The sequence below is a fragment of the Podarcis bocagei genome (genome assembly GCF_964188305.1).
Source record: "Podarcis bocagei genome assembly, chromosome: 14".
NCBI classification, from domain to species: Eukaryota; Metazoa; Chordata; class Lepidosauria; order Squamata; family Lacertidae; genus Podarcis; species Podarcis bocagei.
In genome coordinates, this window is record NC_138139.1 from 47,411,390 (window position 1) to 47,437,121 (window position 25,732).

General features: G+C 45.8%; 1 protein-coding gene across 5 annotated transcripts in view; it reads right to left on the reverse strand.

Moving 5' to 3' along the window:
* Positions 1 to 21,474, reverse strand: part of CLEC16A (C-type lectin domain containing 16A) — a 95,978-nt gene extending 74,504 nt beyond the window's left edge. For 2 of the 5 annotated variants that reach the window (XM_081169414.1, XM_081169413.1), the window contains exons 1-7: positions 21,155 to 21,474; positions 11,791 to 11,919; positions 10,337 to 10,470; positions 9,125 to 9,273; positions 7,033 to 7,138; positions 3,887 to 4,010; positions 1,498 to 1,672 (exon numbers count right to left, since the gene is read on the reverse strand). In XM_081169414.1, coding sequence (XP_081025540.1) covers positions 1,498 to 1,672; positions 3,887 to 4,010; positions 7,033 to 7,138; positions 9,125 to 9,273; positions 10,337 to 10,470; positions 11,791 to 11,919; positions 21,155 to 21,234 — 897 coding nt within the window. In that variant the 5' untranslated portion in view covers positions 21,235 to 21,474. The remainder of the gene's footprint in view (positions 1 to 1,497; positions 1,673 to 3,886; positions 4,011 to 7,032; positions 7,139 to 9,124; positions 9,274 to 10,336; positions 10,471 to 11,790; positions 11,920 to 21,154) is intronic. The other 3 variants (XR_014001900.1, XM_081169411.1, XM_081169412.1) reach the window with 3 other exon arrangements.
* Positions 21,475 to 25,732: the final 4,258 nt, after the last annotated feature.

The window sequence follows — 25,732 nt, forward strand, 5'->3', positions numbered from 1 at the left end:
TGAAAGATTGTGGCTGAGTGTTTCTCTAGTTAGGCTTAGTACAGCACATAGCTGGCTGCTTCAGACAATTTAGTGGGAAGCACAGCACAAGTGTCCAAGCCCACATTTGGTCCTTTGGGAGCACAGCCTGCCAGATCGCATGCAGAATGAAGAACTACCTTATTGCCACCAGTGGCCAACCAGAGCTCACCAGGAAGCCCAGAGCTCACCCCCTCCCACAATGCTGTCTGCTCCCAGCATCTTTTATCCATAGCTAGACTGGACCTGAACATGGAAGTTCCATCTTGTTCTTAAAAAAATTCAGGCATGCCCTGATGGATCAAAACCACCATTTACTGAATCCAGCATTCTGCTTCTAGTATTGAAGGCTAGAGCCTCAGACTAAGATTGGGCAGACTTGGGCTCAAATAGTGAAGCCCCCCCCGGGTGACAATGAAGCAGACCTCTCAGCCCAGTGGGGTAATTAAAAAAAAGTGGAGAGAGAATCCTGATCCCCTTAGAGGAGGGCTGTGGAACCTCCACCAATCTAGCTCAGTATTGTCTGCACTGACTGGCAGCAGCTCTCCAAATTTTCTCAGGCAGGGGTCCCAGCTCAGTCCTTCCTTGAGATGCCGGGGAATGAACTTGGGACCTTCTGCATACAAAACGGATCCTCTGCCACTGAGCTATGGACCTTTGCCTCTTGATGGCATTGAATTGCAGCTCTCATCAACCCTGGCCATTGCCCATACTGGCTGCTGGAAGTCCAACAGCACCTGGGGCAACACGTCGCCTGCCCCAACATCAAAAATGGGATATCAATTTATTAAATGGAATTTCCAGCAGAAGCCAAAGAGATGCCTTCAGGAGGTGCAGGTCAAGGTGGTTGTCGTTGACCGCCAGCATCCATAAATGCTGAGTGCATGCTATGAAGTCTATGGCAGACACACAGTTGCCCCTCTGGGGAATTAAAAGCCAGAGGCTCAGAAGGAGCAGGAAAATAACAACAACAAAGACTCCGTGGTTTTATAAGAAACAGCCGGCATCACCTTCCTAGCAGAGGCTTCCCAGGTATTTGCCCACAAAACAACAACATCCTCATCAGTGTTTCTTGGTAAAAGAGCAATCATGTCCTATCACTAATTCTGTCACCGCTTCTGCTCAGGGAAAATTGCAGATGGCTCCTAATCATTATTCCAAGAATCCATTTCTCCTTTATTTTCCTCTAAAAGCAAAAGGGTTCAAACAGGTTTCTTGTAAACAATGAGGTGATGTAACAGATATGAACCAGCAGCTCTTTCTACAGAACAGTTACACAAGGCTAACTGTGTGAGGTTTAGCAAAGAAGAAGTAGAAGGTTTCAGTTATACCTTTAGAGCTAAGAGAAATGTTCTTTCAACAGAATTATTTCAGGCAGCCTTAAAGGTGCAACTGACAATTAAGTCCCTATAACACTACTTTCAACAATTTTTGTCCTTTTGACACCTCTCAGTTGTTAAAAGATGGTTAATGCCTTACCTTATCTTGATTTACTAATGAATACACATAGAGAGGCAGGAAAAGGCTATTCAGCAGGTGGTCTGTGAGCACCTCATTTAAGAATTCGCAGTTAATGATAAGGATATCATTTAGGTAATGAAGATGGTCAAGGTGCTCGGCTACCAGGTCACTAAGCTTCCCCCTATTTCTGTGCCTGCAAAAGAGAGAGTTGATTGTAATAAAAACCTCTAAGCGGTTTGCAAAATAAAAAAAGAACATTAGAATTATCAATAAAAGGCTGCTAAAAGCAGGTATTTATAAACAGTCAAAAGCTAATTAGGATCATGAGACCAGGGCCCTGTGGGATCTGATTTCTTTCCGCAGGGCCTGTAAGACAGAGTTCTTCCATCTGGCCTTTGGCTTAGAATCAGTTTGATTCCCTCCCCCTCTTTCTTTTTCTTTTCTCCTCCTGTGAAGAGGCTGCATCCTAATGTTTTAATGTTGTATTTTAATCTTTTAAAATTGTATTTTAATCAACTTGTTTTTATTATTGGTTGTTAGCCACCCAGAGCCCGGTCTTGGCTGGGGAGGGCGGGGTATAAATAAAAAATTATTATTATTATTATTATCAATTATCAGCTAAAAAGATAGGTGTTGAAATTCCGGCTTCTACATGTCCTTATAGGCTTGCCTAAACAAAAATGTTTTTAGCAGGCATCAAAAAGAACACAGTGAAGGGGCCTGCCTGATGTCAAGGAAGAATTCTGCTGTTTCTTCTCACCTCTACGACCCCCAACTCTCCTGCAAAGTTTTTCATTTGAAGATTTTTTAGCGCTGGGGAGAAACTGTTCCTCCACAATCAGCAGAATTAAAAGTGCTCCCTTGGAGCCACCGCCATGCTTTCCTGATAAAAACCTATCAGTGCTCATCCCTACAGCTTATTCAGAAGTATATTTTTGCTCAGCAAAAGTTGAGCTCTTCCCATAAACTGTCCGTTAAGTGGAAAGTCGATTCTTGCTCACTTGCTATGCCTGTGACATGCCTGAACTGCCCCTTACTTACAATCATAGAATCACCGGGTTGGAAAGAACCCAGAGGCTCATCCAGTCCAACAAAATAAAAATAAGATGACAGGGTCCCACACGACTTATGTCACAATTAGTAAGTATGCTGCTGGCTGTGCTTTTTATAACGCATTCCATAAGAATTTTAATGGGAGAACAAGAGATGGCTGGCTTGGACAAGTCCAAAAAAGATCTCTGTCAGCTTGACTGAAAGCTTTCAAATAATTGAGATGCGTCTAGCGGCAACAGGATCAAAGTGACTGTCGTGACCCCACCTATAATTGCAGCTGGTGGGAACACAGGAACATCGGGAGCTCTCTTAATGCAAATCTTGAGTCTTGGCCCATCCAGCTCAGTCCTGTTTACACTGATTGCCAGTGGCTTTCCAGTGATTCAGCCCAAAGTCTTCCCCAGCTGTGCCTGGAAGTGCCAGGAATTGAACATGGGACATTCTGCATGCAAATAATACGCTTCTACCATTGAGTGACATCCCTTCCCTCGTAAGCAGAGCTTCTCTGCAGCAGTTAATTGCCCCATGGCCAAAGGGCAAGGGCACAGAGCCTCTAGTAACTGTGCAGAGGGCCAACAGCTGCTGGGAAGAGGTGGCACTCCCTAATTTCCAGCAGGAATATATATAATTCTGAGTCGGTGTCAGAGGGTGCTAGCTAGTGTATTGCTAGAACATTAAGGGAAATTCTGTCTGTTTGGACAGAAGGGGGAGGAGGGGGAAAAAGGACCCCACTAAATTTGAAACAATAAAACAGAAGCCATTCAAAGCCATTAAGCTGAAATATAAATATAAAAAGGAACTAATAAGTGTGATAAATAATAGTGATAATGATTAATAAAAATGCCCCTATCCTCCTCCCTGTTCTACAAGAACAAAAGTGAGACAAAGAAGGAGGAAGGCAGTTCCCACCACCCGGGCTGGTTATAATCAGGAAGGTAGGCTTTTAATTATTGCTCCTTATTGAAAGACTGAAAAGTACATGATTACAAATGCACAGAGTAAAATACGACAAAAAAGGCAGAATGAAAAGAAAAGAAATAGTACCTATGTGTGTGGGGGGGGGACAGAACAAAAAAAAATTGTATACATTACCCCCACCTCCCCCCAAAAATACGTTATTGCAGTTAACCGGAAAGGTGGGCTTGGAGGAACAGAGATGGGGGCTGGTGGGGCAGTGCCCCATTTGCCACAATGGAACAGCCAATAGCACCAAGCTCCCTTCTCCCCTTTCCTCCTGGGATTTTGTTTTCTTTTAATGCATATGCCAATGTATGCAGATTTAATACAACGGACTAAGCTTCCTCGGATCAGGCGACATCCCTCCTCACAACGAGAGTTAGAAAATAGGGCTTACTCTTCATCCGTTTGCACGCAGTTATCCAGTTCAATCACATGGCTCCCAATAAACCAGACGAGATTGGAGAAGTAAGGGACAGCAGTTTTGTCTCGTATGTAGTGCAGCATAGGCTGGTTGTCCACTTAAGAGGGAGGGGAGAAATCTTTTAAAAGATCCATTTCGAAAAAGAAGTAAAATGCAAATCAAATAAATTCTACTCAGAGCAGATACATTGAAATTAATGGACCTAAGTCAGTCATGTCCACTAATTTAATGGGTTTACTCCGAGTATGATTAGCATTGGATACAACCCACGAATCCCTTTCAATAAATAGGCTGTCTTTCAGTAGCAGAAGCCCAAACCAGATTTATTTCATGCCTAAGTTATCTATCACAGTTCATCATATTTTCCGTCCCTCGTGAGGTTAAACAAGTCCATTAAGGTGACATTTAAGTTATTCCTGCATCGTTCTGAAAACAGGCAGGTGAAACCAGTCATTTCTCACTTTCTAAAGAACTGGACAAAAGTGCAAGAATAAAAGCAATAAGGCTGAAAGTCAAAGTGATTAGCAGACTTACATGACACTGCATTAAGGAACACAGGATCATCAGTGAAGAAAGGGAGGGAAAAAACAGACAATGGTTAACAGGGTTAGGAATTGGGATGGCGAGACATCCTCCAAAGGGCTCAGTAGCTAAAGCACAAAGCATCTAAGCTAGAAGAGAGAGGTTAGGAGGAGATAGCAGTAGAAAACCATGCTGTGCGCATGCTACCACCTTGAGCCCACTCCCCGCCTCCCAAGTGACATGGCATGGCAGCCTCCAAACTCAACTCGGGGGCAGCGGTTGTCAGAAACTTCCTCCCTTCAGAGAACTCTTTTCCACATGGATGTATCTGCTGCGGGGTCTCTGACACTGTTTCCCCTTTGTGCTGCCGGGGGGGGGGGACATGACTGGCTGGCTGAGGGCACTAGCCAAGTCAAAGGGATTGCGGCCGCTGCATTGCAGCACACCCTGGAACAGACACAGGGTTCAGCTACAGAAGAGCACTGGAAGGGAAGATCATAGAATTATAAAACTGTAGAGTTGGACGGGACCCTGAGAATCATCCAATCCAACCCCCTGCAATGCAGGAAACTATAAGGGTCTATTTTCTCCATCTGCCTCCACGTTCAGGGGTCCTGTGCAAGTAACCCAAGTAGGACCAATTCAGCCAGCTAGCCCTGGGGATTACCTAATTGATTTTTGAATGTTATTGTTATTCGTGTTTTTATACTGTATTTTATGCTCTTTTTATAATTAAGTGTTTTAAATTTGTTGTTAGTCGCCCTGAACCCGGTTTTTGAACCGGGAAGGGCGGGGTATAAATAAAAAATCATCATCATCATTATTATTATTACCTGCCAATGCAGGGTCTAGTTCACAAAAGTGTGTGCCACAGTGGAAGGCATGAGCCTTTAAAGAAGGGGTGGGGAAACTTTTACTGCAGCCCAGGGGCCGCATTCCCTTCTAGGCAACCTTCCAGGGGCCACACGCCAAAGGCTGAAATGTGCAGAGCAACAGATGTAAATTTTAACTTTGTACAGTAAGCTAGTTTCTACGCCAACACCCTCTCTATCCTCCATCCAGGTAAGCAAAGGGCATTAATGGAGTTCAAGGACACAATCCAGCTGAACAAAAGCACTCAAGGAGGTTGCAAAGCGAGGCTGGTGAGGAGAGAGGAGGCTGTGGCTGGAGGGAGTCCAAAGGGCCAGACTGAGAGGCTTGGGAGGGCCAAGTTTAAGGCTCTCAGGCGTGCCACCGAATCCTTTGCAGTTTCAGCTGCAAGGGATTAGCAGCAGCTCCCGTCTGGAACTGATCCACAGACGGCAAGCCCAAGAGGCTCAGTGGTTTAGACCACAGCACCACCCGCGTCCCTGATCCTCTGCTCTACAGTATTTAGGACATGTAAAGCAAAGCATGCCCGCTATGCTGTTTCACTCAAACCGGTGGATAAAACGTTCCCCCAATTACAAAACCTGCCTTTTACTACACATCAGCTGTTCTTTTTTCCTTCCTCAAATATCTTCTCGTGAACTTGGGAACATGTGCTGTTTACATATATAGCGCATATGGGGCAACTGCAGCACTTCTAAGTAGGAATTTCTAGTGATGTTAACTGCTAGAGCTCAAGCTAAAAATAGCCAGCTTAATTCTTGAAGAGTTTCCCGAAAGGTGGGGAAAGGGAAGACCTAGAGAAATGCAGGTGCAAGACCAGAAGAGATGCAGGATTGAAATCTCCAGAGAGGCTTGGAAGTTATTTCACATTGTTCAAATGTTTATGCAGAAGCTGCAGAGATGCATCAATCTGCAGACTTAAATGTCAGTAAAATCGCTCTGTATTGCTGGTGCAATAGTGTCAAAGAAAAAACCAAACCCAGGATCTACTGAGGTATTTCGGACATTCAGGGTCTTAAATGTATCCTTCAGCACGTTAGCATTTTATTTTATTATTGGTATCCAAAGGCGAGAGGAAGTAGCTTGGGGGCAGCCCTAAGTACTCCTCCTGCCCTTTCACTTGATTCTTTGGAACTTGGTCACTGGACCTCAATAGGCAAGTTAGCGCATTCAAAATGAATTCCTAATTCATGGGTCCCTCTCAGATTCTAGCATCTTTTATGACTTTGCAAGGATAAATATGGCTCATATTTCCCGAGACAGGAAATATTTTGCTCAATTCTATTCTACAGCACACTGACATTTTCTTCACTGATGAACAAAGGAAGAGAGACACGCAACATTCAAAGAAAGAGATTTTGATCATGCAACTTAACGTTCCCCATTTGCACAACGATTTGCACATTCTTCAGCATGTATCATGCATGCATGATCTTGCAAAGAATGACCTCTGGTGGCGCTTACAGTGTATTTCTCTTACAGACACAACTTCTATAGAACCCTTTAAATACTTTTCACTGCTGGGACACTATTCTGGAGAACTCTTCTTTTAGAGATGAAAGTTTTAAAAGTGGCAACACTCATAGTTTTGCTCTCTCTCTCTCGTTTAGTAAACCTGTCAAACTGTTAGGTCTTATTTTCACCTTTGCATTCAAGCCTCACTATTTACAAAAAAATTGTCACCCAAGTACTAGCTGTTCTAAGGCTACAGGTTTAGGAAAACCTACCTTTGTAGACGTTTAAAGTTATCGTTCTAACAGCAATCCTGACCATGCTTTCTGGGTGGTTGAAGAATTTAATGGCTTCAGTGTACAGGGCAAAATCATTTGTGTGCTGAAAGAGAAGACAGTTAAGTCCAAGGAATTAATTTGTTTTACGCATTTGTATCCTGTCCCTCAATACAAATGTAAATTGTTTTAAACTCTTTTCAACACTGTGTTTTGATGTTGCAACCTGCCCTGGGATCTTAGGGCAAAGGGCGGGTGATAAATAATGATAATTTCCAGATTACCGTATTTTTCCGTGTATAAGACGAGCTTTTTTGACTCAAAAATGAGGTTCAAAATTTAGGCTCGTCTTATACACGGGTAGTGCTGAGGGGGGCATCTCCCCCCCAACAATCAAGTGGCCATTTGCCACTTAAAAACTCAGGCTCCCGCTTTGTTCTGGCGGGTGAGCGATTTTCCACATTGGCAGCTTGATTTATTTTATTTTTTTTGGGGGGGGGAATCCTGAAAATCATTCACCTGCCAGAACATAGCACACAGCCACTTGTGCTGCAGCTGCCTGATTGATCGCCACCATTAATCACGCTGGCGGTGATCGGGGAGCTGATAGTGGAAAGGCTGCGGTTGGCTGTTTTGCGCTCTCTCTCTGGGCCTGATCAGCCACCTCCACTCGCCAGGATCCATCGGCTGGTTGAGCTGCTAGCCATGGGAAGCCAGTGCAGCCCCTCCGTGGCCATGCTCTGGCTAGAGCGGCCACGGGCTCTGCCCCGGCGGGCTGCTGCAGGTCCTCCCCAAAAGCTCAACCCCCCTATTTTCTAAATTTTGAGGTCCCCAAAATAGGGGGCGTCTTAAAGACGGAAAAATACAGTAGCTAACATAATAAAATAAGGTGCAAATGATGAACAATAAATGATAACAGCAACATGATGAACAATAAATGGTAACAGCAACACTCAGCAGCGCAAGACACCGAGCAGCTTTTTTTAAAAAAGAAAGTGAAAAATCAATTCTTTTTATCATACAAAAAATACAGCCCTTCCTCTCTAGCCCCTCAGCAAAACTCATGTACAGTCCCAACCATTTGGGCTTCAAAGCACAGTGACTTGACAGGTGGGAAACTCTGCTCAACTGTGCAAGTTTGGTCCAACAAGGGACAGGGCAATAATTATCTAGCCCACTGGCCAGAGAAGATTCCCCATGCCTGCAATAAAGACAGGCTTGCAATGTTATACTTGCTGAGTGAAAGCAGCTGTAGCTAATGATCAACATGTTGCCTCTTCCACAGAAAAACAAACAAATAACTATGTTAAGATGGAGACATTTAATCTAATGCCAAGTCAGACTGCTTAAGCTCTGGTGCCCTCTCCTGGTAAGAAGCAGATAAAGGACAAAAAAAAGCAGGAAAAAAATTTATTCCATTGCAACACTGCCAAAGTGGTGTCTCGTGGGACAGATCTTTGCTCGAGTCCAAGGAGATAGCTCCTAATGTCCACAGTCTGTTGGGCAGTAGTACATTAACAGTACAGTGCTAGATCAAGGCGAGGGAAACCTGTAGCCGTCCAAAAGTTATTGGATTTCAAATTCCATCAGGCCCAACCAGCATCGCCAACGGCCAGAGATAATACAAGTTGGAACCCAGCAACATCTGGGGGGCCAGAGATTCCCAGCCCTAGGTTAGACTGAACCTTGACTAGCTAAGCTGCAGTTAATTTAAATCTGCATATGTTTTTCCAAGTTAAGTATAGCTAAGTCGCATACTCATGTTCTATTTTGTGTTGCCATATAAATATTTTCATATATTGCTCCCTATTTCTCCCTTCCCCAAGAATCATTCAGGTATAATATGCTGGTGATTTTCCTTTGTCGCTACTACACTTACATCTTTCACAAAGTGAAATGCATTCAGGAGTATTTTGCAGGGGTATTTTAAATAAACCCTTCTAAACAGATCTTAGCCTCTTGATTCCTGCCTGGTCACCACCCTCTTGGCTGCGGGGCCAATTTAAGAACCTCATTTTCACCACCCACATTTCATAGATCCACTGCAGCAGCAACTTTTTATTTTCAAGTTGAAAGGGGTTCCTCTGCCTACCTCATTGTAAAAGAAATGAACCGTGTGGTTGTTGAGCTTCAGAGAAAGTGTTTTCAGGAACGAAATGTAGTATGCCATAATCTCTTCATCCGAGAAGTCAAATTTGTGCACAATGATAGAATTTACGTAGTTGTTGGAAAGCAAATAGTCTGGGAAGGGGGGGGGACACATTCATAATCAGTACAAACGTTATAAATTGCACAAAAATGAAGAGATTCACAGAAATTGTTCTATTAAGCAATGTTTCCTAAAAGTATTCCAGCACCCAATTAGAACAGCCTCTGCCAATCTAGTGCCCTCAAGATGTTCAGCCCCAGTCAATACAACCATGTGGTCTGTGGTGGATGGAAGCTACAATTCAGAAACATCTGGGGGGCACCAAGTTCAGAAAGGCTGGATTAAAGAGAAGTCAGACAGCAACAATGGGAACAATTAAAAAATCAGTCTGCTAGAAGCACATTCAAAAGCCTGCACATGAGTTTTTGATGCCATCTTGTTTCTTCATCCCCCTCTAGTTTTAGATAAGAGACTTCAACCTAGTAGCAGATCCCTTTTAAAGTGAAGACATAGCAAAGAATATGTCTCAACTCCCTAATAGCGTACTTTTCTCCAATGTAAGGAGCAGCCTTTGTTGCATACACCAACTTTTAAATGCTTCTATCACACGACTCCTTCCCAGTTCCATGTGTCTCTATTCCATTTCCCCGCCTACCTCCTCAGAATGAAGGCTTCCTATTTACTGCTCTAAACAGACAGGTGGCTATTTACTTATTTATTTGGACCACAGGAACCTAGAAGGTCTATGAAAACCAAATTATCTTTTTCAGATTTAGAATGGGTAGGAAGGAGGTGAAGGAAATGTGTGGCCCAATAAACTATCAGGGAAAACAATTTAATAATATTAAGTCAGCCAGAGCCATTTCCATAGGATTACGGCTATGGATTGCTCCATGCCTTGGTTGCCATCCCTATCTCAACCAATAGGGCCCTAATTTGTAGCCCAGCTGACAGACAACAACCATCCAGTGCAAGTTGCAAACTCAGAATCTTCAGAACAGCAAAGTAGCACCTCCCAGTTCCTGACCTGGGAAAATGGACACTTAGCCCTCTCCTCACATCCCACTTGAGAAAGGCAGGCAGCAAAGGTTTAGTACTGCAAAACCAAAACTACGCTTATTTTGTTAAAGGCAACATGGAGGCATGCATACTTACAGAGAGACGTTTCATGACTAATGTTCTCGAAAAGGATGTTCAAGGTCTGTAGGAGCTGCACACACACGTAACGGCCAGACTTCTGACGCAGAATGTTCAGAAAGAACACAAACACGTTCTTCTCCAAGAAAAAACTAGAACAACATTGAAAGTTGTTACTGATTTGTTTGCTGTTTGTTACATGAAGGAAATCAATCAATCCTTAAAAAGATTATTGCAAAACATTTCGGCTGCAGTTACTAGGTAGCAAGTCCTGTTTAAGACTGTGGGACCATTGCTGGTGTTGAACCATGGCCATTGGGTTAAGGCACTTTTTTCCACGTATTCTTTTTTTTTAATGGGAAAAATAAGTAAAGATTTAAAAATAGGTTCTATGTTATATTATGGGCTGGAAACTGGAGGCCATCGAGTCATCACAGGCACAGGGAATTGCTCTTTGGCTCCAGGAGATGACATTTGGTATAACTGACTGGTAAATGTCAAGCCTCGCTTCTGAAACACTTAGCTGTCTGTAAAACAGGCAAAGGTACAACATTACTACTTTGAGTTAAGGATGAGTTTGGGGCAATGCTGAAGAGTTCTGTAGTACACAAAAACAGATGCAAAACATAGAGCAGAACCACCAAAAAGAAGCAGAGCCTACTAAGGCCTGGTTTGCATGTCACACTAAACTATCATTTAAAGTAAATTGTGTTTTAACACAAGTGAGCAGCATGCTAGTGAACGCTGCTCAGTAGTGCAATTTGCTCCTGCTTTTGCCACAATGGGGTAAAAACAAAAGGCTTAGCGTTTCATGTGAACCAGCAATTGTGTTTTTTCTCCAAATGCACTAATATTGGAATCCAAGGTTTGTTCAACACAATCAGCCCGTTCTCTGGTTTGTTCCTCCCAGTGTGGCAAGCACATGAATGGAAGAGGAGCAAATAGGGCAATATTAAGCAGTGTGCATAAACACACTGAAAATTCCTAGTAAACCACAGTTTAAATTTAAACTGATTTAACACTGCATGTGAACCAGGCCAATCTGTACTATAAGTCCACCGCAGCTTAGAAAATGTATGAGGTACCAATGAGAAACTACTTTTTTGTGAGCAATTTGAGGCTGCAGCTCACTAAACCACAATGGGACTTCTTAAACCAGACATTGAGAACCTGCAGCCATGCTGGCTGGAGCTACTGAGAGCTGGTGGTCATCAACATCTGAAAAGCCATAGGTTCCCCCACCTGTGTAGAAGTAAACACAGCATTGGGCTGCACATCACTGATTTAAATCAAGCTACGATGGTTGCAGTCCAACATGGGCTTACTTGGGATTTAGCACCACTGACTTTCTGAGTACGCATAGGTAGGATTTACACCCTCATTTTACTTCTTCCCTTGCATCAGTGGCGTATCAGCTTATATTTCATACTGTTATATTCTGTATTCAAAAGCAAACACTTAAAAGCTCTTACTCAAACACTGAACTGTCATTTTGGTCTCCCCATATTAGGATCTCAGTTATAGATCGAATAGTCTCCACCAACAGGTTGCGGTTGTGTTCAGTCACAGTGGTATTTTTGGTCAGAACATGATACATATACCTGAAAGACAAGCAAACAAGAAAAAAGATATGAAAACACTGATTGCAACAAGCAGGTTGAAGTGCAGCCAATTGAAATGGCTCTGCTACTTTACTTGCAAATGAACGAAGGCACTCCCTGTGCTGTTGGGACTTCAATTTGCATCTGGCCATGCTGGCTGGGCTTGATGGGAGATGTAGATCAGCAACATCCAGAGGCCTGAAGATTCTCCACCCCTGCTTATGAAACACTATTTTGCAAAAACAATTGCACATCCTGTTCTAAGGTGGTTTCCAGGTGCAAAGAGCAGCCCATTTCCAGCAAATGAAAATTAACAATAACTGATACAAACATCAGCTATTAAACTACACTAAATATGGTACAAACATTCTACTTTTAGGGAGCCTGTCCCATACATACTTGTCTGCCAAAGAATTGCGCTTTCAAAGCCTGCTGCTCACAGCAACGGGTCCCATACAATGGACCACACCGACCACAGTATGGTTTTCCAATCACAATTCAGATGTTGATGTGCCCTAAAGACTCAAGAAATCTGGACTCCATGCTTTGGCAAATCTATTCCAGGCAAAAAGTGTTATTTAGGAGGATGACTACACAACATGCTGATCTTTTTAATTTAGAAAATCAGTTCCAGTATTTCATACGGCAAATTAAGAGAACTGCACCAGATGATTCTACTTATACAGATTTAACCACACCTCCTGGAGCACTAACCATGACACTATTTTTAGCCCTTTTCATTTCTGTGGAACTTCTAATCCACTTTATTACAAAGATACAGACTACATTTCTTACACAAGCTCCAAGCTTCCATTGCTAAGACACTGAACAAAATAATAAATTAGATTTATCCAAAGCCTTAGTAAAATGTATAGGTATGTAGATTATGACAATTAGGGAGTTAACACAAGAACTGTTGTGATAGATCAGGCCAAGGATGTACCTGGCCCAGTATCCTGTTTCTATAGCAGCCAGGCTGATGCTTCTGGGAAGCTCGCAAGCAGGACATGGCTTTTCCCCTTTGTTTGCCCTCAGCATCTGAGATGCAAAGTATACCGCCTCTGAACACTGAAAGTTCCACTCAGCTATCATGGCAAATTTGTCCAGTCCTTTTCAAAGCTTTCAAAGTTGGTACCCATCCCTACATCTCAAAGACAGTGGAGCTTATTCTCTCTTGTGTGAAGTGCTTCCAATTGTCCATTGTCTACGAGCAGTTCAACATTTTTTTATGGCTGCTTCAATACACTGGTGCAGCCAGCCATAGCTATCTGAGAACCAGTCAGTCGACTCTGATGAATCAAGGAGCACCTTAAACAAACAACTGCACTAGGAGTTATTTAAAATGCTTGTGGAATGCTCTGAAAAACTCCTGCATCAAGATAATATGAGGCTGCAATCCCCAGACATATTTTCTTAGTGGTAAACCCCAGTGAATCAATGCCCACATAAAGGAGACTCACAAGATTGCGAGTCCTCACTAAGGCCTTAGAAAATGGATATGGGTTGGGGCTCTTTTTTCACAGAGAAGGAAAACTGAGGCCAAGAGTCAGCAATGTGCCCAGCACAATTTTGTGTCAGAATTGTTTTCCGAATCTTGCCTAGAAAGAAATAGCTCATAGCCTTACATGCCCAAACTCTGCACCCACATCATCAATCCGCATGTGCTCACCCTCCTTATTTTCACCCTACAGGACTCTCTGTGGCTTTTTAGCCTTCTACAACACTCACAATCAAGTATGAGTCTCACCATGCTAGGTGACTAAACTCTACAGTCCTAAACAAAGACATACCGTACTTTTCTCTCTATAACACGCAGATTTTTTTCTCCTAAAAGTAAGGGGAAATGTCTGTGCGTGTTATTGAGCGAATGTGTGGTCCGTGGAGCCGACTGGCCCGAGTGCAGAAGCAAAAATCAGGCAAAAATCCGATCGCGTGTCAGGGAGGAGGGAGCTCTGTGAGAGAGGAAGCTGTTGCTTTCCTGCATTCTGCCTCAGGGTCTTACTGCCCACCCTCTTCTGTTTCGGTTGCTGTTTGCTCAAACGGAACAAAGAGCAGGGAAATCCCCTCCCCTCCAGGCAAGCAGAGGGGAAAGGAAAGGATCGCGTCCTTCCTTCTAATTCCTCTCCGTGCTCCGGTGCTGCTGCATCCAGGGAAGCATTTTAGGGACTCGCAGGCAGCCGGAAAACATGCAAGTAGGAGAGGGAGGGGGGCTGGCTTGGGTGGGTGGGGGGAAACTTTTGCCTTCCTTTCCTCCCTCCCGTTAAAACCCTCTCCTGCATTCTTAGCCAGCTGCTTCTCTGCACACCCCTCTCGTGCTCCTTGTCCCTTCTGTGTTTTTCCTTCCCTCCCCACTTAAAATGTGGTTACAAAGCACGGATCCACATGGATCCTTAGGATCTTTGCATTGGGTCACCCCAAATTCACCATCAGATCACATAGCATGTCCATGGCTACAGCCTTCACCAAATAAATCACGCACCCACGGACCCATCCATGGATCCACATGGATCCTCAGGATCTTTGCATTGGGGCACCCCAAATTCACCATCAGATCACATGTCTGTGGCCACAGCATGAGGCACAAAAATGATACATCCACTGTTTCATTCAGAATCCCCCCCCCCCGTTTTCCTCCTCTACAAACGATGTGCGTGTTATGGTCAGGTGCGTGTTATAGAGCGAAAAATACGGTACACAAATACAGTGGTGCCTCGCAAGGCGAAATTAATCTGTTCCGCGAGTCTCTTCGTCTTGCGGTTTTTTCGTCTTGCGAAGCACAGCTATTAGCGGCTTAGCAGCTATTAGCGGCTTAGCGGCTATTAACGGCTTAGCGGCTTTAAGAAAAAGGAAACAAACTCGCAAGAACTCGCAAGACGTTTCGTCTTGCGAAGCAAGCCCATAGGGAAATTCGTCTTGCGGAACGACTAAAAAAAAAGAAAACTCTTTCGTCTTGCGCGTTTTTCGTCTTGCGAGGCATTCGTCTTGCGAGGTACCACTGTATTCTATGCTGAACACTACATACAACCCATGCAAAACAGAACCCTCATGATCACAGATGGTCAAATCCTGGATATATCTTTTCCTCCTGAGTGCACACCGGACCACACCACATACACAAGGCACCAATCTCCTTATCCCCACTGGACCAAACCTGGAAATCCACATACAGATTTCATGTAGATGACAATTCAGCAAAGCTGCTTTCAGATAGGTTCTAAGGCCTATCAAGATGGAATTGGTTTCAAAAATCGGCATGTCAAAAGAGAGAGGAGCTCAAAAGTAGAAGAAGAAGAAGAAGAGTTTGGATTTGATATCCCGCCTTTCACTCCCCTTCAGGAGTCTCAAAGCGGCTAACAATCTCCTTTCCCTTCCTCCCCCACAACAAACACTCTGTGAGGTGAGTGGGGCTGAGAGACTTCAAAGAAGTGTGACTGGCCCAAGGTCACCCAGCAGCTGCATGTGGAGGAGCGGAGACGCGAACCCGGTTACCCAGATTACGTGACTACCGCTCTTAACCACTACACCACACTGGCTCTAAAAGTAAACACTTCATCATCTTTCATCATCTGTCTCTGCTTTGGAATCCAGTAGTGTGACTGACACCACCTTGATTCCCAGAACCTGGAGGGGAATCCATTTGTGTTTCTGACCAGTCGTACTTCAGGCTAAGGCAAGCACCAAAACAACTAAATAATTTCAAGTTGCTTCTGTTTTGTCAGCTGCTTTTTTTAAAAAAACAAACAGGCTATTATATGTAATATACTGTGTGTGTGTGTGTGTACACACAAACAGAAGTACGCCTACCACCTTCATGACACAGCTTTTGGGGAATGCTGAAGAAGAACCTCTTTACCTTGGCTTCTGACATTCGAGATGCATAGGTATTTTTAGGGCCCACTTTATTTCTGTGGTTGCAAGTTGTTTTAAACTGCTTTTAATATTGTGTTTTAATTGTTGCAACCTGCCCTGGGACCTTAAGGTGAAGGGCAGGTAATAAATTAATAATAATAATATGAAGTATTTATGTAGAGTGAAAGAGAGAGTTTGTGTGTGCACACACACACTTGCCTATCAATATAACAACAGTCCAGGAGAATGCACACATCTATGTATGTGTGCCCATAATTGCACACACCATTCCTTGGTTTGCGGTTGTTATTCCTGGTAGGGTTTTACCAGATTGACATATTGCTATTTTTGTCTTAATCTAATTTTGTAAGTTGCCTATTATGGGGTGTTTTTTTAATTCTAAAGGGGGGGAATCATTTAAATACAAATGAACATACAAAGTGTCAACATATTGCCTACATATCACAGAGTGTGTAAATAAACAACCAGCAAGGCAAGAGACTTAACATTGTTTAGTTAGATGTATGTATTACACCAACACCCACCACAAATAAAAGGAAACAAACATCAGAACAAGCCTGTCACATGCACAAGGTCATCATGAAGTGTGCACATACACACTCCTCTGTCTCACATGCAACATTATAATTACATTTAATGAAACATGCATCCTTGTCTCTATTTCCCGTCTCCTCCCTCTTCCTTGTGTCAAATTTTAAACTGGAAGGTTCTCATGGCACTGGCTTATTGTTTGGTACTGAAGTAGAACTCTTAACATTTCTAAATTTACCCTTGCCTCCACCTCCATCCCTGAACACTCATCTCCCTTGTAGCTGTTTTTAGGTCAGTGAGATGCCCTCTCCTACTTTGTAAAGTGCTGTGAAAATGGATGGTAGAGTCAACCCATTGAAGTTAACAGACCTAATCAACTTAGGTCCATTAATTTCAGTGGGTTCTGCTCTGCTCTGCTCTGAGTAGGACTTAGCTGGATGCAATACAATTATGTTCATTACATTACATTCCTATCCCAGCTTTCCTCCCAGGATCTGAAGACTGGATATATAGCTGGATCCTCTCCCTTCCCCCCCCCCTTGCGACAACCCTGCAAGGTAGGTTAAGCTGAGTTAAGAGTGACTGGATGAAGGTCGCCAAGTGAGGTTCGTGACGGAATGGGGATTTGAACAACAGTCTCCCCAACACTTTAACCACTACACATGTGTGTATGTGTGTACAGTGGTACCTCAGGTTAAGTACTTAATTTGTTCTGGAGGTCTGTTCTTAACCTGAAACTGTTCTTAACCTGAAGCACCACTTTAGCTAATGGGGCCACCTGCTGCCGCTGTGCCGCCAGAGCGCGATTTCTGTTCTCATCCTGAAGCAAAGTTCTTAACCCGAGGTACTATTTCTGGATTAGTGGAGTCTGTACCCTGAAGCATATGTAACCTGAAGCATATGTAACCTGAGGTATCACTGTATATATACATATATACAAACATGCAAACATGTGTACATGCACGCATGCACACACACACACACACACACACACAATATGTGCTGTGTTCTCAATACAAAACAGTAAACTGTATTCTACTTTTCCTTACTCAAAAAAAGTTACATACTAGAATCCAATGGGGGACATTCAGTGAAGCTAAACATTGTAAGATTTAGGGCAGACAAAAGTTAGTTCTTCTTCACATGGTACAGAAACTATGGAATTCTCTCCTACAAGATATGGTGATGGATACCAACTTAGATGGCTTAAAAGAGGATTAGAGGCTATCAGTCATGGTGGCCATATAATCCCTCCAGTATCAGAGGTGGTGCACCTCTCCATATTAGACACGTTTTGCAACTGACGCAGGTCCAATTGTGACCCTGTGGAGATCTCTGGACGCCAGGCTGGTGACTGACCTCTCCATCTGGCTGGCCTTCCCGCTTTCTAAAGCAGCTAAACAGAAGAGCTTATTTTTTGCATTTAGATCCCACCTTTTCCTTTCATCCCCCTCCTCAGTTAATCCCTACAACGACCCTGTGAGGTAGGCTGTGACTGACTCCAAGGTCACCCAGGTCATGACTGGGTAAGGATTTGAGCCTTGATCTCCCAAGTGCTACTCTAACACCACATCACTGGCTTCCTAGAGTACTTCTGCTATGTGGCAGCTCTATAAATTAAATAGGTAAATAAATATGAGGAAAGCAAAATGTTACTTAGAAAAGGATCTGAAATATTTTTCAGGTTCTACTTGTGGGTTTCCCACAGGCCACTGTGAGAACAGAATGCTGGACGAGATGGATCATTGATCTGATGGGCACATCATTCATATTATTTTTGCCTCTGCAGAATACAGTGGTACCTCAGGTTACAGACGCTTCATGTTACAGACTCTGCTAACCCAGAAATAGTACCTCGGGTTAAGAACTTTGCTTCAGGATGAGAACAGAAATTGTGTGGTGGCGGTGCGGCAGCAGCAGCGGGAGGCCCCATTAGCTAAAGTGGTAACTCATGTTAAGAACAGTTTCAGATTAAGAACAGACCTCCAGAACAAATTAAGTTTTTAACCTGAGGTACCACTGTACTGGCAACCTGTGCTGTAACTGGTTGAATTGGCAGCTGGCGTTTAATTTGCAACTGGCTATGATGAACTTTATGGCTGGATCTTGCCTATTGCTGGGTTGGTTTTATTGATTTATGGTTTTATTGAGCTGTTGCATGGTTTCCTTTTAATTTGGCCTCCTTTACTGTGTACATCATCAAGAGAATTTGATTTTTAATCAGGCACCTCATAAACCTAATACAAATCATGTCACTCCAGTCAGTCCATCCACCCATAAGAACATAAGAAGAGCCCGCTGGATCAGGCCAAAAGTGGATCTAGTTCAGAACTCTGCTCTCACAGTGGCCATCCAGATGCCCCTGGGAAGATAGCAGGAAGAACCTGAACGCAACAGCACTCTCTCTATCTTCCCAGCAAGTGGCATTAAGGACTCGCCCATACCTTGGTTTAATGTAGATTGTGCCTCCTTTAATTCCCTCCCACCCCATCCATGAGGCTTTCTCCTCCAACAATGGCTGTCCCATACTTTCTCCTCCCAAAATCTGGAGATTCTCTATGCAGTTGATGCAGCTCTTCTATTTGCATTAACAAAACATAGAGCAATCTCCAGATTTAGGGAGCAGAAATCACGGGACAGCCATTGTTGGAGGAGAAAGCCTCATGCACAAGGGGGAATTAAATGAGGCACTTAGGGGTCTACAATGTGCATTAGGGCAGGCAGATTGATCATCTTGTCCTCCATGAATTTGGTTAATCCCCTTTCAAAGCGTTCCAAGTTGGTGACTGCCACTGCCTCCTGTGGAAATGGATTCCATAGTTAAACTATGTGCTATGTGAAGAAGTCCTTTGTTTATCTGCCTTGAATCTTCCATCATTCAGCTCCACTGGATTTCCACAAGTTATAATGTGACTGGAGATCAAGAAAAACTGTTCTCTATCCACCATCTCCATGCCATGCATGATTTACACACCATCATCATCTAGCCCTTCCTTACTCACTTTCCCCCAAGCTAAAAAAAGGAGCCCCCAATACAACTTTTTCCTTCAGCAGGCCTCTTCTACACCCATGGATAGTAGTAGCTCGAGCTCACCCACTCAGTCATGACGCTCAAGCCCAGCCTAACCTACCTCACAAGCTTCTTGTTGTGAGGATAAAATGAAGAGAGGAGAAAAGACCCTATGTACTCCACCTTCAGCTCCTTGGAGAAAAAGGTGGGAATAAAGCAATACATATTTGCCTATATTAAACATAACACATACAGGATATACTAACACTGACACATATTTATGTACATGCTATCTGAATGGATTCATTATCTGCCATTTTAAAAATCTTTTATATCTAATTTTGTATCCGTAGAAGCCAAATGAATGCTTTAAATCCTATTTGTATTCTAGAGGTTTATCTTTGCCTTATTGGACCACTGGTGCTTTTACATGTAAGAATTTGTGTTGATATTGTTAATGGTCACTGGCTACAAATACTAACAAAAGGTAACTACATACGCATTGCACATTACTCTCCCTCATTACTTCCTCAAGTGTCCTCTCTCTCTCTCTCTCTTAAAGCCTCTCTCTCTCACACAAAAATATTTATACGGAAAGATGTGTTATATATAGATACAAGCCCACTGGGTGTGACTTTGGGGGCCGTTCACCACATACACCACCTTGAGGTATTTGGGAGAAACGGGATATTAAATGCAATAAACAAACAAATATATAAACACGGACACAGGTCCTGCCATCTGAAAACAATGTGCTGTCAGAGAATTGCTCCTTAGGTGAGCGTTTGCATAACTGATTCCTATGTGGAAATTTCCAACAAGTTCCCAACCAACACAACCTTGACTTCAAAAGGATCAGGGTGTGTGGAACCCAGGGAAACCTCAGAAGAAGAAGAAGAAGAAAAGCAGACAAGTGGGAAAAAACGCTCTCCCCACTTGTCTGATCTCCCTCCCTGATCAACTGGCTGTCAGAAATGCAAACACAAAACAGCGAGGTTCACTTATAAGGCTGCTCATGGAATCGCAGAATCCTGAAGTGGGAAGGGGACCCTCCCGGGTCATCTCACTGTATACAAGTTGTACAAGTGACAATAAAGTATTTCAATTTCAATCTAGCCCACTGTGTGCTTGTGCACACAGTCAGTGCTGGATTTACATACAGTATAAGCTAAACAAGCTATAGCTTAGGGCTCCAAAAAAAATTTAAAGGGGGAAAAAACTGGATGTACATTTCCAAACTATAAGTTAAAAAACAAATAGAATAAAACCTACATACAGCAACAGTGTTGTGTAGGCTCCTATTTGTTATGTGCAAATGGCTTTAGATACCTATTAGGTCCTTATATTACCATAGGGCAAATATTCAACACAAAAACCAGCGGCCATTTGTTGTTGACAAAGGACAGCTGGACATAAAAAGGGCCCCATTACCTTCAGTCCCTTAGGGCCTCATCAGACCTAAATCCGGGCCCTGCACGCAGTCCAGACACCTGAATTCTGGGACTAACTCCTGGCGTTCGTATAAGCGAGGACCTTTTGGGGAGGGGGCGTATAGTGGGTCCCGCGCAGTGGCGTAGCGTGGGGGGTGCAGGGCGGGGCCGGTCGCACCGGGCGCAACATCTAGGGGTTAGGGGGCGCAAATTACTTGCCTTGCCCCGGGTGCTGACAACCCACGCTACGCCACTGGTCCCGCGTGACAGGAGCCCCAGAGGCAGTTGGGAGGCGAGCGGGGGAGGGGCGTCCACCTGAGCGCACCTGCCTCGAGGCCCCTCCCCCCTCCGGCATATGAGACCCTCACAGCCTCCTCCCGCCCTGAAAACTCACTTGAGGTGGTCGAGCGAGTGGATGTTCCGCGAGGCCTTGCCGTGCCCGCCGCCTCCCCAGCTGCGCGACCGCCCGAACATCCTGAGGGGAGAAAAACGGACGGAGGGAGGGCCGCGCTCAGAGACTCTCTCTCGCTCTCAGCTCGCTCTCTCTCGCTCGCTACCGCCTCACGGCTTCGGCTGCCGCCGCCTCATCCTCCTTCTCGGCCGCCGCCATCCTCTTCCTCCTCCTCCTCTTCCTCTCAGGCGGAAGGAGTCCCAGCACCCTCCCCGCCCCCACGCCCGCGCGCGCACCCTCGGACATTCCGCCCCGGCGGAGGCGACGGCACAGACCCGGCCGCGGAGCCGCGGCGCGGGGCACGCCGGGAAAAGTAGTTTTCCTCGGCCCGCAGCTACTCTCGCCAAGGCATACGTAGAAGGCGAGCCAGAGGACTGCGAGTCCCGGCGTGCCCCGCGCGGAGGTGGGAGGTGGGAACCCGGAAGTGGGAGGGGCGAGGAAGGTTGCGTCCCCGGCGCAGGGCAGGGGGCGGGTCTTTGTGACCTGCGCGAGGGGCGGGGCCTTTAAGGCAGGTGAGGGAGGGGCGGAGGAGGGTTCCTCCCCCATAGGAAATGAATTGTTAGCGGTGTAGTTCTTTGGAAATAATTCGGAATTAATTCGGAAAGCGCTTGCAGTGGTTTTGTTTGGAATGATTCGCAATTGGTAGTGCAAGAATAACCTTATTTGCTGTGATTTGGAGGGAGACGCTTAATCGTTGGGCAAAAGATTCCTGCATAGCAAGGACTAGATCAGGCATAGGCAAACTCGGCCTCCAGATGTTTTGGGACTACAACTCCCATCATCCCTGACCACTGGTCCTGTTAACTAGGAATGATGGGAGTTGTAGTCCCAAAACATCTGGAGGGCCGAGTTTGCCTATGCCTGGACTAGATGACCCTGGGGTCCCTTTCAGCTCCATGACTCTATGACATAAATGCCGGTTCGTAATCAATTGTTAGAGGGGTGGTTTTTGTTATTATTTTACTGTATTTGCAATTACAGTGGTACCTCAGGTTAAGTACTTAATTCGTTCTGGAGGTCTGTTCTTAACCTGAAACTGTTCTTACCCTGAAGCACCACTTTCGCTAATGGGGCCTCCTGCTGCCGCTGCGCCGCCACTGCATGATTTCTGTTCTTATCCTGAAGCAAAGTTCTTAACCCAAGGTACTATTTCTGGGTTAGCGGAGTCTGTAACCTGAAGCGTATGTGTCAGGGGTTCAGGAGCAGAGACGCAGAGAAGGGAGGAGACAGAGAGCGAGGGGGAGGAATACGAAGGAAAGATGAGTGGGGATGACGAACCGAGATCGCCGAGCTTATCCAGTGAGTCCGAGGATTCCCAGAAGGGAGCGCCAGCGGTCAGAGCAAGGGGGGAAAACAGGGGGACACCCCAGGAAGAAGGGTCCAGAGAGGGATCAGAGAGCAGCAGTTGGAGATCGGGACCCACGTACCCAGCCGGGAGCAGCGGGGAGGAAGGGGACCAGATATCGGGTTCCGGAGGCTTTCAGAAGGAGGGAGGGCATGAGTCAGGAGTAGTCACGCCCACCTCGGGGAGCGACGAAACGATCAAGAGGAAGGTGGAGAGTTGGGCGCGCGCGCCAAGTTCAAATGTAGCGGAAGCTGGCGCAGTAAGCAGCCCAGAGAGTGAGCCAGGTCCCAAAGCCCGCCGCAAGGAGGCGGAAGGGTCAGGGGGGTCCGCGTCAGAAGAGAGTAGGAAAGAAGAGACCCCGGGGGGCAGAAGGACCCAGAGACGGAAGGAAAGGCGCAGGAGGTGGAGCAAGGCTAGGGTATTAAGCTGGTGTGCTAGAGGCGGAGACTCAGACGGGTCTTCGCCGGTCTGACCTAGAAGAAGTAGGGCTGCACATTGCAGTTTGGAAATGGAACCTGTAATCCAATAAAGACTCTTTTAACCTGAACGCTGGCTAGCGTGGTCCTATGTGAGCTGGGACTGAGTGGCAGCCCTGACAGTATGTAACCCAAGGTACCACTGTATTCTTTATTTGGGCACCACCTTGAGGGGTTGGCATCTGTCTCTTGAGCCCCTGGGGGCAGGGACGCGGACTTAGAAAAAATATTGGGGGGGGGGGCCGGGAAAGCTCATGAATAATAAATAAGCTCATGAATATGCAAATAAAGTGGCTCCGGCCCTAAATAGGGCAAGCCACGCCCCCCCCAGCCAGCCGATTGGCTGGCTGGGAGGTGTGGCCAGTCGGGATTCCCCTGTTCTCGCGGGATTTCTGGCAGTGCCTCCGATTAGGGCGCGCGGCTGGCTGGCTGGCGAAGGAGCAGGTGAGGAGGAGGCGGGGGACGGCGGCGGCGCTCTGCTGGAAGGGCGCCCGCCCGAGATTATTGGGGGGGCTGAGCCCCCCAAAAAATTTTTTTGAGGGGGCTCGAGCCCCCTCAAGCCCCATGGAGTCGGCGCCTATGCCTGGGGGTGAAGTCAAACTGCTGCATTAATAGTGGTCTCCCTGGGGTACATGCCCTGGGCAGAGTGTGCATGGAGGATCTGGGCCGCCCAGACTACAAGACTCCCCTCTCCGTCGACAGGAAAGGAAAACAAGACGTTTGGCGCCAGCTTGGCTGCAGGAGTTGCTGGAAGGAGGCGCACAAGGCGCCATCCAACTGTCTTAGGGACCCCACCGGATTTGTGTAGGGTTTGCTCCTGAGCCTTTTCTTCTCCTGAAGATGTCCCGCAAGACAACAGAGGTATAGGATCAGAGTTGTCCTTCTCCTTAGATGGGTTGCCTTCCCAGGTCAACAAGCCCCATCTGCCCCTCACTTCCTTCTACAGTGGTACTTCAGGTTAAGTACTTAATTCGTTCTGCAGGTCCATACTTAACCTGAAACTGTTCTTAACCTGAGGTACCACTTTAGCTAATGGGGCCTGCTGCTGCCATGCCGCCGGAGCACAATTTCTGTTCTCATCCTGAAGCAAAGTTCTTAACCTGAAGCACTATTTCTGGGTAAGCGGAGTCTGTAACCTGAAGCGTATGTAACCTGACCTGAAGCGTATGTAACCCGAGGTACCACTGTACAGCAGAAGGTGTGTGTGCAAAATGACACGTTAGCCATTACAGTTTCTTTTTAAAGAAAGGGGATGAAATGACACTTTTCGTTTCCCCGACCTTGCTCCAGGACCTTTAAATCAGGAAGGGTTTATTGATTGATTTAACAAAACTTATATACCATTTGATTTTAAGAAACCCTCCAAGTGGTTTGCAAAAGATGGTTGATATGCACACACAATACATTTAAAGCACACTGTATCCCCACACAAAAAATTAAAATAAAATCCTGGGCCCTGTGGTTTGTGAAGGGTCCTGGGCCTTGCAGCTACGTGAGGGATAAACTACAGTTCGCAGGATTCTTGAGGGAGACTATATATACCGTATTTTTCGTCCTAGAGGGCGCACCGGCCCATAGGACGCACCTCGGTTTTTTTTGGGGGGGGAATGAATAAAAAAATCCCCCCCCACTGCGGCTGCCGCCCCAAGCCTTGTGCACACCTGCCCGAAGCACGGGGCACCCTCCGGAGGGCTCCCCGTGCTTTGGGTGACAGGCTGCCGCCCCAAGCCTCGCGCGCTCGGCGGGACCTCCTGCCGGGCGCGCAAGGCCTGCGGACACTCGCCGGGGCTGCAGGCTGCTGCCCGCAAGCCTTGTGAGCCCGCAGGAACTCCCGCCGGGCTTGCAAGGCTTGCGGATAGCTTCCTGAAGCCTGGAGAGTGAGAGGGGTCGGTGTGCACCGATGCCTCTCGCTCTCCAGGCTTCAGCGAAAGCCTGCATTTGCCCCATAGGACGCACACACACTTCCCCTTCATTTTTGGAGGGGAAAAAGTGCGTCCTATGGGGCGAAAAATACAGTAATTTGCATCCCACCTTTTGTCTCCAAGGAGCTCAAGGCAGCACACATGGTTCTCCCCCATCCTTCTCATTTAATCCCCACAACAATCCTGCAATGTAGGTTCGACCGAGAGAGACAGCAGGAGACCCCATTCACCTTCCCAGATGTTGCTGGACTCCAACTCCCATCAGTGCAGCCACGCCTGAATAGCTCAGTCCATAGAGCATGAGACTCTTAATCTCTCAGGGTTGTGGGTTCAAGCCCCACTGGGAGAAAAATTCCTGCTTTTCAGGAGTTTGGACTAGATGACCCTCCGGGTCCCTAACAACTTTGTGATTCTATGATTATTGCCAAATTTGTTGGAGGCTGATGGGAGCTGAAGTCTAGCAACACCTGGGAAGGATAGCAGGAGGCCTTCAGCTCTGCTTTAAATCTTCAACAGCAGCCTGTCACAGAAACCTTAGAAACAGGGAAGGACTTTGCTGCCTTAATAACTACTCTTAACAGTGTGGTTTCGTGGTTAGAGTGTCAGACTAGGTTCTGGGAGGTAAAGGTAAAGGGACCCCTGGCCATTAAGTCCAGTCGTGACCAACTCTGGGGTTGCAGCGCTCATCTCACTTTATTGGCCGAGGGAGCCAGCGTACAGCTTCTGGGTCATGTGGCCGGCATGACTAAGCTGCTTCTGGCGAGCCAGAGCAGCGCAC